Source organism: Trypanosoma cruzi, genomic scaffold, assembly GCF_000209065.1.
Source record: "Trypanosoma cruzi strain CL Brener 1047053517123 genomic scaffold, whole genome shotgun sequence".
Classification (NCBI taxonomy): domain Eukaryota; phylum Euglenozoa; class Kinetoplastea; order Trypanosomatida; family Trypanosomatidae; genus Trypanosoma; species Trypanosoma cruzi.
This window is the reverse complement of record NW_001849559.1, coordinates 47698-61755: the sequence shown is the minus strand read 5'-3', so window position 1 is coordinate 61755 and position 14058 is coordinate 47698. Positions and strand designations below refer to the sequence as shown.

The 14058-nt window shown below is 46.7% G+C and overlaps 7 protein-coding genes across 7 annotated transcripts, besides 12 other annotated features; all 7 read left to right on the top strand.

Annotated features, from left to right (window-relative positions):
- Tc00.1047053503917.50 (hypothetical protein, conserved) lies at positions 1–931 on the top strand (the record flags this gene model as incomplete). Its single annotated transcript, XM_802683.1, has 1 exon — positions 1–931. A coding segment is annotated over one exon (931 nt), but the record flags the coding sequence as incomplete, so codon positions are not given.
- Positions 1–14058: a sequence feature (heterozygous, non-Esmeraldo-like haplotype).
- Positions 1082–1135: a microsatellite.
- Positions 2128–2152: a sequence feature (AT_rich).
- Positions 2234–5386, top strand: Tc00.1047053503917.40 (hypothetical protein, conserved; the record flags this gene model as incomplete). The annotated part of the gene is made up of 1 exon (XM_802682.1): positions 2234–5386. One exon carries the CDS (start codon positions 2234–2236, stop codon positions 5384–5386), a length of 3153 nt encoding a protein of 1050 aa, XP_807775.1.
- Positions 5420–5449: a sequence feature (AT_rich).
- Positions 5475–5529: a microsatellite.
- Positions 5625–5644: a microsatellite.
- On the top strand, positions 5690–6244 carry Tc00.1047053503917.35 (hypothetical protein, conserved; the record flags this gene model as incomplete). Its single annotated transcript, XM_802688.1, has 1 exon — positions 5690–6244. The coding sequence occupies one exon, from the start codon at positions 5690–5692 to the stop codon at positions 6242–6244; it is 555 nt and encodes a 184-aa protein (XP_807781.1).
- Positions 6441–6471: a microsatellite.
- Tc00.1047053503917.28 (hypothetical protein, conserved) lies at positions 6508–9081 on the top strand (the record flags this gene model as incomplete). The annotated part of the gene is made up of 1 exon (XM_802687.1): positions 6508–9081. The coding sequence occupies one exon, from the start codon at positions 6508–6510 to the stop codon at positions 9079–9081; it is 2574 nt and encodes an 857-aa protein (XP_807780.1).
- Positions 9171–9198: a sequence feature (AT_rich).
- Tc00.1047053503917.21 (hypothetical protein, conserved) lies at positions 9318–9626 on the top strand (the record flags this gene model as incomplete). Its single annotated transcript, XM_802686.1, has 1 exon — positions 9318–9626. The coding sequence occupies one exon, from the start codon at positions 9318–9320 to the stop codon at positions 9624–9626; it is 309 nt and encodes a 102-aa protein (XP_807779.1).
- On the top strand, positions 10006–11781 carry Tc00.1047053503917.14 (hypothetical protein, conserved; the record flags this gene model as incomplete). The annotated part of the gene is made up of 1 exon (XM_802685.1): positions 10006–11781. One exon carries the CDS (start codon positions 10006–10008, stop codon positions 11779–11781), a length of 1776 nt encoding a protein of 591 aa, XP_807778.1.
- Positions 11830–11852: a microsatellite.
- Tc00.1047053503917.7 (hypothetical protein, conserved) lies at positions 12018–13400 on the top strand (the record flags this gene model as incomplete). The annotated part of the gene is made up of 1 exon (XM_802684.1): positions 12018–13400. The coding sequence occupies one exon, from the start codon at positions 12018–12020 to the stop codon at positions 13398–13400; it is 1383 nt and encodes a 460-aa protein (XP_807777.1).
- Positions 13484–13569: a sequence feature (T-rich).
- Positions 13784–13809: a microsatellite.
- Positions 14003–14025: a sequence feature (AT_rich).

The window sequence follows — 14058 nt, the reverse complement described above, 5'->3', positions numbered from 1 at the left end:
CAACGAGGTGAGGCAATACGTGAACGACCTCCCGCAGCGACTAACATTTCCCTTGCAAAATGGGGTGGTCCGTATGCGTCTGGGAAATCCGCTGCCCATACCGGATGTTGGTTATGTTCGTGGTGGATACAGATGTGATACATGTTGTATCTCCAATATTCAGGTAGCATACCAAGCAATGCTTTATGACGACATGGATAAAGCAGGTGTTCGCAGTGCTGTACATTTTCGGAATTTAGCAAATCGCGTCGGCTTTGATATGTGTGTGGCTTGTGCCGTATATTTTTATCGTGACGCGGTCTTGAGATTATCGCAGTTTCTTGGGGATCACTCTAGAACATTTCGGGTGTGTCCTGATGCGGATGTTCAGTTGCACTCATTTTCAACTGAGGGCAATGTGGTCAAATTCACCGTCTCCATTTTACCTTGGGGAGCGCGGCCCATTGTGTGGATAGCTGATAAGGAAGAATATAATCCACCTGCTGCCTGGCGTTCGGCGGTGAAAATTGAGAGCTGTAATCAGTACGATCCCTCTCGAAGGAATGGCGGTAGTGATGACGATCAATGCGCTATTTGTCTACAGCTACTGGCCAATGGAACGCCTGTTTTGGAGACACCTTGTAAACATTGTTTCCATGTAGATTGCGTTCAAGAAATGCGTAGTATGATGGACGATGAATGCCCATTCTGTCGTCGAGAAAATGTTTTCACTAGTTGCGTTAATTTGACAGGTCAGTTGAACATGTACAAGGTGCAGGTTGACCTTCCGAATGAAGCTAAAGAAATTGTTTTGGCCGTGGGCTCGTTATTGACGTCCGACGGCGAATACAATAACCCCACTAACATTGCGGCCTGTAGATCTATTCTTGTCAGGCATTCCTGCATCATGGATTTTGAGGCGGAAGGGGAAAGAAACTCTCCTGTTAGTTAGAAATCGTTCCTGTGGCAAGTAAAGAAGTGAGGAACTTGAGAAGTATAGCATTGGTTTCATATTATTGCAGTCACATAAATGCCTTTGTCGGGCTTTGGCACCCAAATATTCACCGTAATGATGCACCTCCATTAATGAGTGTTTTTTTTTTTGCTTTGTGTTGTGTTGTGTGTCTGTGTGTGTTTATGTGTTTTGTTTTGTTGTTGGGAAAACTGCGGGAAGCGTGAGATTTTGTGTTGTTGTTTTTTTTTTTTTGAATCCCTTCTCACCACAATTTTATAGTTAATTGGCTTGCGTTCTTTGGGTTGTGTCGTTTCAGAATATTTAGAAATTCGAGGGCGGGACAGTGGAATTACTTCAGTTTTTTTTTTGGCCCTCCTCTCCACTCCGCTTTATTCTTTTTTTGTGCTATGGCTTCAATGGCTTTGTGGGAGGTTCCTCGAATTCAATGACGCGAGGCACGTGGCCTTTCGCTGATGCAAATGTTTTGGAATCCCACAGCATGAGGAGCTGAGAGACGACGTCATTTCATCTTATTCTTCTGTTCTTTCCCCGTGGGCTTTGCAACAGACGGTGGGATTGTGGTATGGCGGATATTTTCCTCTTGGGAGTCGAAGATGCGTTCTCGCTTGCATACTGCCGTATGTTGGGCGGAAGTTTTTGGATAAATTCTCCCAGTTGCTCCCGGGGAGAAGGGGAGCACAAGCAATATCCCCAATGACATTCGTTCCATCTTGTGTGGCCATGGGGGTTTCCCATAAAATGTGCGGCCTCTGCATCCTCATTACCCACGCAATTGATATCTCAATGATTCCTCAAAAGGCGGTGAAAGCAAACAGCTGGGTGTAGGGCCGGTCACCCGTTGTGTGATTGAATAATCCCTACTTGGGTGAGTCATCTTTTGGTTTTAGATGCAATAAAGCCGATGTGTTGAGGGGGAAGGGGGATGTGGGTGACGGAGGCTTTTTTTATTTTTATTTTGGAGTTGCATGAAGCGAAAATAAAAATGTTGTCTCTTTGAAGGCTTTAATGCCTAATTTCAGTGGTGTCTTATTGTTTAGGTACCACGCCAACAGGAAGCCTCAGCGAATCGCAAAACCTGTTTATGGCATCATGTCATATACTTTTGTGTTCTTCGTTCCTCAACGTTTGTCTTTTTGCGGGTTGAGGTTTTGAAAAACAAAAACTCTGGTTTGTATTTAAAAAAAAATTTTTTTTAATGCTTTTGACCTTTGGCCCTCATGCTGCTCCAACTGTAGTAGAAGGCTCTGCAAAACGCCTTGAGTTTTTTTTTTTAGAGGCATGGAAAATCCTCACGTTGGATTTGACTCAACCCCAGCCACATCCACATTTACTTCTAATAAAGATGAGACGGCTTTCAGGCATGCAGTGAGCATGAATTTTGGCAAGGTGGCCCTTTCAGAAATGGAGGAGGAGGAGGGTGGCTGCGAATATGAGCATCTGGTAGGCAGAGAAGAGAAGGAAGTTTTGTGCGTGCCACGTGGTGCTGCATCCACTTTGCAAGGGTTCGGCTGGAAAGCGAATTATGAACCAAAAAAGGAAGAATCGTTGTTTATTCATCTGAACGATGCCAAGAATAAAACGTATGAAACGTCGACTGTGGCCGATACGACGTTTAGACAGTTTGACCATTCTCCTGACGGTGGGAGAACGGAAAGGCAGGAACGCGTTCGAGAGGCCGTGGGGGCAGTGAAGGCATCGGACCCCGGCACTGGGATGGCACACGAAGAAGAGGAAGAGGAAAGGGGAATCCAGAAATTGGGAAAAGACCCTGGCACCGCTTGGGGGGCAACGAAACGGAAGGATGACCCAGAAGAGTGCGCAGGCAGAGGTGTTTTTGCTTTTCAACACTCCATGTTCTTAAACAAGCCACAGACAGTCGCGTTTTTCCAGAATTATTTTGTACCCACAACACAGTCTCCGTCATCACCCACGCCGATGTGTGAAAACAAGACTCCTATAGACTACACGCAACGGGGGAAAAGCCACTCATTATTCTCAGGGGAGAATGAGCCAGTGCCTACAGAAACGGAAGTAGTGCTGAGCTTGATGAACGGCGAGGAGAGTGTGTCCATCCCACCTACAAGCCGATCTGTTGGGCGCTATTTGTTTTCAACGCAGCGCGAATGCAATGACAAAGACGATCTTATGCCGACTGCTGAGGGGACGCACCCTGTTTTTTTGCGGCGTGAGTTAATGGAACTCGAGCACAACGCTGCGGCTTTTCTTGTGGAGGAGGAACACGTTGCTCGTTGCTCCCTTGAAGAAGAAGAGGTGAATGGCCGTGATTTACTTTTGAATGCTGTTCAGTTGGATCTTGATACGCTGTGTTTTGGCGAAGTGGACATGGAGGGAGATCAGAGGTACACTACTCCGCCGGTTAACCCGAAGCCCTATAGTCCTGTGTTAGATAATATGGATGACCACAATGAGCTGTTTTTGCGAAACACACGGATTGGTAGCAATATAGACGATGATGTGGTGACTCCGCTGGAGAAGCTCTTGCGTGAGAGTTCTCCAAACGCAAGGAATTTATCGACATTCAACAGCCCTGCGAATGGTGTGTACGCTAACATCTACGAACCGCCGTCTGGTAAGGTGGAAGTTGCAACTTCAAAGTTATCGTCGGGTGCGTCCAGAATTGGTCTGCTGGCGAAAAATGCTCCAAAACCTTTATCTTTCGAGGCTGCCCAAAGTCATTTGTCCCCGTGGTGTTTGCTTGAAACGCAGCGACATCAGCTAGAGATGGAGCGGCGTTTGACTCAGCGAGACCGCGACAACTTGGAGCGTGCGTTAGATGCACGTCATCAATGTATTCAGATACCTTCTGACGCACACGCCCAACTGCGTTTCGAGCCTTCAGACTCCTTCACACGTGAGCGGCAGCTGATTTTGGGTTCCTTTGGCATCACTGGTCAGAAAAATTCTCAGGCTGATACCTCAACGCCGCAGAAGGAAGGAAAAGAAAGGGGATTCCATCACCACCTTCACCACCACCAACAAAGAGAACAACAAGCGGTGCTGCAGCCACAGACACATGAGGAAGGTATGCCTGGCGTCGGTGTGTCGCCCATCTCGCCCCACACGTTTGTTTCCTCTCCCAGTCCTCCGAAACTGTTGGCACAGAAACAGTCTCCAACGGAGGCAACCATCTTTGCTGAGGCGTGCGAGGCAAAGTACAAGGAGAGTTTGACAGCCATGAAGGAATTAATAGAACTCTATCAGGCGTTCATAAAGAAGAAGCCACAATCAAAAATACTGTCTGGGGAATCACAGATTCAAGTTTACAATTCCAACGTGAATGAGCCAGCGGCTTTTTCAATTGTGACGTACGAGAAACGTTTGGCTCGCATCAAAAAACTTTGTTCCTCCTTCAACACCAAAACGAGTGTGACACATTATTACCGGCGTATTCTCCACACACCTCCGTTGCCTCTTTCTCTGCTTCCCGAAAATGTTGCCGATGGCATTAGTCAAAATTATATGAGCGCATTGGTCAAAGGAACTATTATACCCCATCGAAGCTTTGTTGAAGGTGTCGAGAACACGCGGAGAACAGACAAGAGTGGGGCAGCCAAATATCCTTCACACCGTTTTGCTGGGTTCTGCGAAAGTGGGGTTGGGTATGTTGTGCAAAAAGTTAAACCGACACCTTTTGTAGCGGATGAGAATAATGAGAGACGTGGCACACTTTATTGCCAAAACGCCGATTCATATTTGCCTCCACATCGTCGTATTAAAACCCCTCCAGCTTCGCTTGGTTGGGAAAAGCAAATTTCAACAAAGGAAGTCTCCGTGTCGTGGCCGGTTCTTCGCTGGGACGCACAGCGAAGTGAGAATATTCTCATTTCTCGAAATGGGACGACATGCATGGTGGATGCGTCAAGACTTCTTCAATTGATTGCCCTGGAGAAAGAGCAAACTGGGAAGGCAGTTCCTTGCGCGAAAATTCCGATGTTTGCGCTTGGAACGGTCGGTATTGCGGAGGGGGAGTTTGTTTTTGAGGTACGGATTGATGCTCACCCTTCATCGACGCATACACCGCCAAGCGTGTTTGCGGTTGGGATAACCACCAAATATTATCGAGGTGTACACCAAAAAAGCCCAGCTTATTTATTCCGCTCTGATGGTACAATTGTGGCGTGCTCTGACGATGAAACAGGGGTCCCATATGGATGCCCTTATCATTGCGGCTCCCATATTACCGTTTACCTAAGTTTGATTCGAAAAGAACTTCATTTTTCTCTCAATGGACAACCATTGGGAGTGGCTTTTAGGTTTAGAGGGGTGGAGGATCCTGAGCCTTTGTTTCCACTGGTTGTACTGGGTGGGGAAGGTCATAGTGCGAGTTTTGTTCCGCCGTCGGCCCCACAACTGCCTCAACATGTGATTCCGCCGGCGCATTGGAGCATGCATGTTGTTCAGTCCCACTAGTTGTAACGTTTTTACCTTTTACTGCATACACAGTTTTTTTAAATATATTATTTATTTATTTTTCTATGTGATGTTGTGGGTACGGCCTTTTTTTTTTTTGTGTGTGTGTGTTCTTATTTGTATCGTTTATTTTTTGTTTGTTTTGCATACACTGCGTCTGGTGGATGTGTTGGTTTGAATTCTCTCTTCTGGATGTTTTTTTGTTGTTGTTTTTTGTTTGGGTGTGTGCGATTCTTATTCTCTCTCTCTCTCTCTCTCCTTTTTTTTTTTTCTTTTAGAGCGCTGCACTGTTAAGTTTGGCAGATGGCCGAGCTTCACGTTATTGGGGATCTGATGTCCGGGGAAAATTTTGGAAGGAGGAGCTACTTTTGCATCTTTGAGATTGTCACCGGGGAGCACTGGAGCGTCGTGGAAGGTCGTACGTCCGGCTGCACTCATATCATGCAGAGTGGTGGGGAGGGCAGTGTTTTGTGGTGTTTCCCATTAGATGTCCACTTTACAACGAACAGCATAGAGGGGTGGCCCAAGATATCGCTGCAGGTGTGGTCCATTGACCAATATGGCCGAAAGGATCTGGAGGGATACGGTGTCGCCTTTGTGCCACCGCCCAGCATAGAAGAACAGGAGGTGGTGGTAGGGACATGGAAGCCATGTTACTGGAGTCCGAGCTTTTTCACTCGCATTTACGAGGCGCTTCGACTTGTTGTACTTGGCGGGAATCCGGTACTGCGTGATAAGGCGCTTATACACACCAACGACGAGCGTTTCAAACTGCAGACCAAAAGTGGTGGAACAGTTTGTCTCCAGTTAAATGTAATTTCGCGGGGAATGCAGAGGTTGGGGATTCGATACAGTTGAGAAACTCAAGGTGACAGTGACAGTGAGGAGTCAACTTTTTTTTCTAAAACAAAAAATAAAAATTGTTGACGGATGTTTTTTCCACTTGAAAGAAGAGAGAAAACGGATACATAATTGGATGCTCCAACGGCTCACTTATTGATGCATGCATCGTGACATCTTTTTTCTTTACGTGATTATCAACTCAAAACGCCTCTTTTTTTTTTTTTTTTTTTTTTTCTCTTTTTGCTTGTATGCGTTAGCGGCGAGGACCCTAAAATCGAATGTCCAGCAGCATGGATGGGACCCGTTCCACGTGGCGCGGTGTGCAGTTTTTTGTTGATGTGGATGTGCTGCTGACCTTCCGCACTGTGACGTTGTCCGATCTGGAGGGACAGCCGGGACAGCCCCAGCGGCGCATTGCAGTGGTTGATGGCAAGGCCGTTTCTGTGGTATCGTACCCCGCCGCATCCTTTTTTTTGAAGACACTGAGGGCCACCGGCAATTCCGTAGTTTTGGTTACTCCCTGGAAGACAGAGAAAACGGCGTCTCTTTTGCGTTTGTTTGGATGGGACGCATTTGATGAAATAAGAACCATCCTCCGGGAACCCGGACACGAGAATTTTCGTTTGTCCTGCCTGAACTGCACTCTTGAGGAGTACCCTTTTTCCGTGGTTGTGACGACGTCACGGGCGGCGTGGCATACGGCGGTGTGGTCTCAGGTTGTGGAGGTGCGGCACGAGACGAATTACCCCTGCCAATCTCTCGCTCTTTTAAGAGCTCTTTCCTGTTGCCTGCGTATTGCCGAGTGCCGCGTTCGCTTTCCGCACACTGCCGTTTCGTCCTGCATCTCTTTTTCTCGGGCACGGCTATTTTCCCAATACCGTTTTTATCTATCGCCGGAGGTTACAGACCCATCGTCGGTTGTGATGATGATCAATGAACATGGTGGATATTTAGTTAGTAAATACGAGGATGCGACGCATTACGTTATTGAGGAGGGGGAAAACTCATTTTCCTGCACTCTACAGAAGCCCAGATTGTCCCGCGAAGACGGGGAAAGAAGTTCATCTTTGTCTTCCTCCGACTCCGAAGGTTCCGATTCTTCTTCAGCTGCCTTAATTGACGTTGAGAGGGAAAGCAGCGTCTCTCTGAACAGTGACTCTGGCGAGGAAGACAACGGTGGGGCCTCGGGGGAATTCAAGAATTTTGGTGTCAATGAGGAGCAAGAAAAAAAGACTATTCATGTCGCGATGCTGCCACCTGTGACGACAAATGAATCCATGACAGCGACGGAATTTTCAACTGACTCAGTGAACTCATCCCTCATTTTACCTGTTGTGAATGGATGCCACGAGACAGAAGAACATGATTGGACAACATGGACAACGCCATCGACGTCAGCCAAGACGACGACAGCAATCACGGTTACTGTCCTATGGCTGCAAGATTGTATAGATGGGCTTCTGGTGTACCCACCGCAGGTGGCTCATTCCAGTAATGACAACTCACAGTGGAACATTTCTGCATTATTATTAGCGGCACTTATTCCTCCTTCAGATGTAGAGCCGATTTCTTTGTCTTGCTTAAATAACATTGCAGAGGACTACGGATTTCGGCCACTGCAACTATCTCAAATGGGAGGCGAGGTGAATTTGGCCACCGTACTCCAGAAACAATGGGGTTCTGTGCTGCATGTGGAGATGAGGGGAGGGGAGCTGTTTTTGCGGCAGCCCTCAATTCCTCCAAATGAGGCTGGACAAGAAATGGAACGGCATTTGGCATTTATCGCCGAGCAGTTTTGCGATGCATGGACTAATGCAATTCGAAATAACCGGCTTCGTAACATGACCGACTCTGGTACACAAACAGCTGCAGTCCTCATGGCTACATCTGGGGCGAATACAGACGTTGTATTGCTTAACTCAGAAGGAGCCACGGTGGATCCGTCACCACAAGGTAGACTACTTCTAATGCATGCGCTGGGCCCCGCCGAGTGGGCGAAGGAAGTTGACGCGTCCCACATGACATACAATGCGATCCGAGTAACAGAGGAGTCTGTGTCGTTGGAGCCTTCCTCCTCTTTAGCATTGGTAAATGAGCCGCCCACAGGGTACGAATCCCCACCGGAAGTAAAAGAGGTCCAGGCTATCAGCGACGAAAAGGCACCAGCCAGGTTTGCCCAGCGAGGTGTGGAGGCCGAGAAGGGACAACCGGTGGTTGATCTCGCGAAACCACCACCGGGCGGTGAAAGAGAATTTGTAAAGTGCTTTATACCAAGCGATGGTCTTGGGGACGAGCGGGAAACGCTGGACAAGGATGTCTTGTTGCGCCAACCGCCGTTTCGGAATTATCCCATGAAACTTACAGTTGACCAACAAGGCATTCACTGTCTTTTTGTCACTACGTTTGATGCGAAAAGGTTTTACCAGGAGGGCTATGCAGAGGTACGGAATCGCTTTCTGCCTATTTTGCCCGAGTACGCGGAAGAGATCTCTTCGACAGTTGGCACCCGAAAGCGGCGTCGTAGTCGTTCGCCGGTCACTAAGCGTTCTGCCAGCAACACGTCCAGGGGTAACCGTAAAGATGCCTTTTCATCTAACCGTGACTCCCAGTCGTTCCGGGGTGCTCCAGGCATGGAAAAAAATGTGGACACCGGAGGCAGTACTGAGTTGTCGAAGAGCGACCTCGAACTTTTAGGTGAAATTGGGGCAACGTTTGATTTTGCCTGTCAGCATGTGGACGTGGTTGAGCGGTACGCCCTTAACGAGCTATCAGACCCGGTGTTTCGCAAGCAACAACATCAGTTGCTGCGTGTAGTAGTTAAACTCAAAAGGATTATAAAAAGAGGTAACTGAGCAACTGCGTGAATAGAACAAAGACAGATGAATGTTGGGAGCGGCGGTGAGTGCGTGTGTTTAAAACCTGCTTGATGAGGAAAGGGGCCTAATTAAACTTTATATATAAATATATTTGCGCTTGTTTTTTTATTGTTATTCATGAGTGTTTCTTTTAATTTTTCTGACTTTACCATTGTACATTTTCTACACTCTTGTTTTTTTTTTTTTTTTTTCTGCGAAGAACAGTGGTGCCAATGTCTATTCTTGATGTGGACACATGTGCAATTCGGGAGACTTCCAACGATGAGGTGTTTCCCGTTGAGCACGATTGCGCTAGACGCCAAGGGGAGAGACAGGAAGAGCCGGAGAAAGTTATGCCGCGTAGAAGAGGTCTCACAGATGATGAAAGGAGGGCCAGCTTGATTATCGTTGGCTGCTTTCTCTTTCAGGAGGTTCACTGCAGCACTCTTCGCGCGCTGTTATTTGCGTCTATCACCGCCTATACACTTTCAAAATACTTAGGCAAAGCTCCCGATGCTTCCGCTTGTTCCAACCCCAAATGAAGAAGGCGGGGATAAAGAGAGAGTTTTTTTTTATTTGTTTGCATGCATGGCTCACAGGTGCTGGTTACGCTTTTGCCTATCATTTCATCGATATTTTTGCACTTTTGTTGTTGTTTTTTCTCTATTTGTATAAGCCTGTAGCCTTTTTCTTTTTCATGCATTTTGTATGTGAGATACCTTCCAGGTGTTTTCGTGTGGGCTTGCGTTCATGGATTCTTGGAAATCGATCAGAAAGATGTCCGTTGATGTGCTTTTCCCCTGCCACCTCATCCTCGTTTGTTGTTGTTGTTGTTAAATTGTTTTTCTCATAAATTCACGCTGAATTCACGGCGCAAAAGGGGGATTGTTAAAGGCAAAGATTATATTCCGAAAAACACTCATGAAAACCATTGCCCTCATATCTGGTGGAAAAGATAGTATTCTTTCGGTGCTATTGGCGATGCGATATGGGCATTTCCCTGTCGTTGTGGCAAACATTTGCCCTACAGGCGATGAGGGACCTGAAGAAGTGCACGAGCTTGATTCTTACTTCTTTCAAACGGTGGGTCATGAAGCGGTAGAATCTATAGTCCACTGCATGGGCCTGCCGCTTCGTCGAGCATACATTCGGGCAGGCCAGTCGAAGGTGCAGGACCTTCACTATTCGAAGGAACGCGATGATGAGGATGAGGTCGAGACCCTTTATCGTCTGCTTCACTCCGTCAAGGAGGAATTTCCAGAGGTGGAAGGGGTAACTACGGGTGCGATTCTGTCCCACTATCAACGTTACCGCGTGGAGGATGTCTGTGGCCGTCTAGGTCTCCATTCACTTGCTTTTCTTTGGCAACGCCCGGCGGAGGAGGTTCTTGATATAGCTGCCGTGTTACATGTGCATGCTATTCTTGTCAAGACGGCGTCCATTGGACTTGACCCGAGGATTCACGTTGGTTTGTCTTTGGAGGATGTACGCCCCACACTGGAGAAGGCACAAAAATTATATGGGACACACGGTGCCGGTGAGGGAGGCGAATTTGAGACCATTGTATTGGACTGTCCACTGTTCAGGGATCAGTGTCTGGGGGTTTCGTTGCTTGAACGCGTCATTGTGGATGATAACGATTATTCTCCTTCTGGTTATGCGCGCCTCAAGGTGAAGCTGCGCGACAAGACAATGGAAGAAAGGGCATTGAGTAAAGAGTTGCTTTTGCGACTTCCGACGCTGACGTTTCCTTCTGATAGAATGTGCCATTTGCCCCGAGTAGACCAGCTTATTAACGTGTACAATGAAGAACTTGAATGGGAGAAGAGCTTTAGGCCTTCCAATATTGATGCGAAGTTTTGGGGCGACAACTGCTGCGATGTCTACGAGAGTGACGTTTTGCACACCGAGGACGAGGTGGAATATTGCGTGACAGGCGTCTTGCAAAGGATCGTAGAAGACATGTCGGGAAGAAACCGTGAAGTTTTTTTTATGCTTGTGTTTTCTCCGTCTATAAGGTACTTTGTTTTTTTTTTTGAGGCGTTTGCTCATTTTTTTCCCAACCCTCAACCACCCGGGTGCGCTTTTGCAGAGGTTTCGGATAAAAAAGCGTTTTGTCTGGAGGTTCTTTCGGCCCCACGAGAGTTTATTCAGCGTGCGACACTGCAGGTGCGAAGCAGGAGTTGTTGCGGGCCAGTTTCCATGGGGCCGCATTCCTTTTCTAACCTTGTTAACACGAACGCTGAACGGTGTGTGATTGTGAGTGGCTGCATTGGCTTGGTGCCTGTGACACAACGTTTGGCAGTTACAGAGGACATGCCGGAGATATTAAATTTATCGTTGTCACGTTTATCGCGCGCATTGGGCTTGGAAGAAGATGCTGTGAGGACGTTTTTCGTCCAATTTGCCTTCATGTATGCGAACAGTGTTATTGGACTCACGCATTTTGGTGCTGGGGTTCCATTTGCCACGCACGCAACTTTTTTTTTGCGAGACATGAGATTTGCACCGTTGGTGCCTTTCTTGTGGCGGTGGTGCGCCGGGGATTTTGCAAGGCTTTTGCCTTGGGACAACCCACGTGCTTGCATTGAGAAGGATGGTGTTCTGTTTCGCATTCTTCACGTTACACGACTCCCGTCTAATTCTGAGGTGGAAATTGTTCTGGAAAGAAGGGGCCTTCGTTTGGAGGAGGATTGAGAAATAACAACATACGGACCGGTATACATATAAACACAAGCAATAGGAATGTATATATATATATATATATACAACATTACGTATGTGTGAAACTGGTTTTATTTCAAGGGTAATATACAAATAAATAAACAAATTTCTTTTTAACCTCTTTGCTTTTCTCTCCTGTGCACACACACAAATTAGAGGAAACAATTATTGATTGTGGTACTAAGCTGCAAACCTTTTCCATAGTACAAATGAATTACGATTATATGTTTGTGTACGTAAATGGCGAGAAAATGGGACTTCTTGAGGATGGAAGGCTTGCGCTTTATCAACGCTTTCCCGTGGGGTCGGTGCTGTATGACCCCAGTGAGTTGCCCCCTCGTGAGGTGCCTATTTCGGCTGATGCGGCGGAATATGGCGTTACAGCCTGTAAATTGATTCCATATGGCCACTACGAGGCGTACATACCTGAACCCGCCACAGGTGATTTGCATCCAATGACAGGTGAAAACGTCTGTGTCTACGTGACGAATCTTCCACCAAACACAACGGCAGAGATGCTGGGACGATACTTTGAAGCGTTTGACATGGTTGCGGAGGCGGATGTTTTTACAGCTCCTTCGGGTGAATGCACCGGAAGGGGTTGGGTGGTTTTTCAGGACCCTTCAAAACTTCTGATGGTTCCTCCTGTGCTGGAGTTTTTTCCCCGTCTGTTCATTTATACTTCTCTCAGCGACAAAATTCCCACGCGAACGACACTACAACTTTCTTCTGTCCCAGAGACATTGGTCACTGGAACGGACATTGCTTCCTTTTCCGAACCGACGCTCAACCACAATCGCGGTGGGAATCATAGAAGAATGAATGGCAAGGCATCTGGAAATTTTTTGAAAATTTCAACTGCAGCGAATGCGGGTGTTATAAATACAAGTGCCTATTATTTTGTCGCCCTAATTCGAAGGGATGAAGTGGAAAAATCCGTGGAAGAAGGTGTTTTCTGGACTAATCCAGCGAATAGACGTGCTTTTTATGCAACGCTAGAGAGAGGACCTGTGATCATTATTTTTTTGCTGCAAGAGTACCCGGTCATATTTGGATATGCGCGTTTGCTTCCAGACGGAAGTGCTGACAAGAATGGTTTTTCTTCCTGTACCGTAGAATGGATGAAGCACCATGTGTTCCTGAAGGAACAAGAGATGAGAAACATTCCAAGCGTTCCAATTTCTAAAATGGGTGATGGTGTCCCTTTAAAACCCGAAATAGGTGAGAGTATATGCCATTTAGCAGAGCAGCACCCAACACATTCCACTATACCAGAAAGGTTGGGTCAATCGTTACCCAACAACGGTCGGCATGTGGGGCGTGGGGGCGGTGTTGTTATTAGCGGCAACGGAAACGTGGGCGGCTTTAATAGTGTGGGCGGTGGGGGTCTTTTCCATTCAATTGGCGATAGAGGAACATTACGGTCAGGCATTGGAATAACGTCGCTGCCACAGCCACTGGGGACACGTCCAGCCACAAGAGGAGGTCATATAATGAACAATAGAATCCCCCAACGACGACGTCCATACAATGACAACTCTAACACCTACGTAGGGTATGGTGGTAGTGCTGTACCTCCGCGAAAACTGTAGTGTGGTGAAGTGATTTGTCTTGATCTCGTTATATAAGGGGTCTGTCATTGCTCTCACGCTAGTTATCACTTTTGTTATTTAACAAAAAAACGCGGAAAAAAGAAAAAAAATGAAGCAAAAAAAAAAGGGAGGGGGGAGGGGAAAAAAACGAAGGAAATGAGAGAATAAGGTCCGAAGTGGTTTTTTGCATCTTGTGCTTAGCTGGCGTGGAAGAAATGGGGCTCATTTCGCTGTTGATATTACTTGCCCGCTTTTTTATTCCTCATCTTCTTCCGGCACCTTTTTGCCTTGGCCTTGGGGTGCGACATGATTTACATTTTTTTTCTTCTATTTGGGCCAATGGATTTTCACATGGTTATAAACCTGTGTGTATTGCATGGCCGTTTTTTCTTTTTTTTTTCTTTTTTTTCTGTTCGCCAACCTCCATTCACCCCTTACACTGCCTCACGTTCAACGCCGCCACCAGAGACTGGCTTGCAAAAGAGGGAAAGCAATAACAATAATAATGAAACAAAAAAAATTATGTGTTCAATCTCTTGTGTGTCAGCGCACAAAAAAGTGTGTTGGTGCACTCGGTGGTTGAATAAACTCTTTTTTTCCTCTATTTTTTTTATTTTTTTATTTTGTGTGTATGTGTCAATGAGGCATGACAATTGTG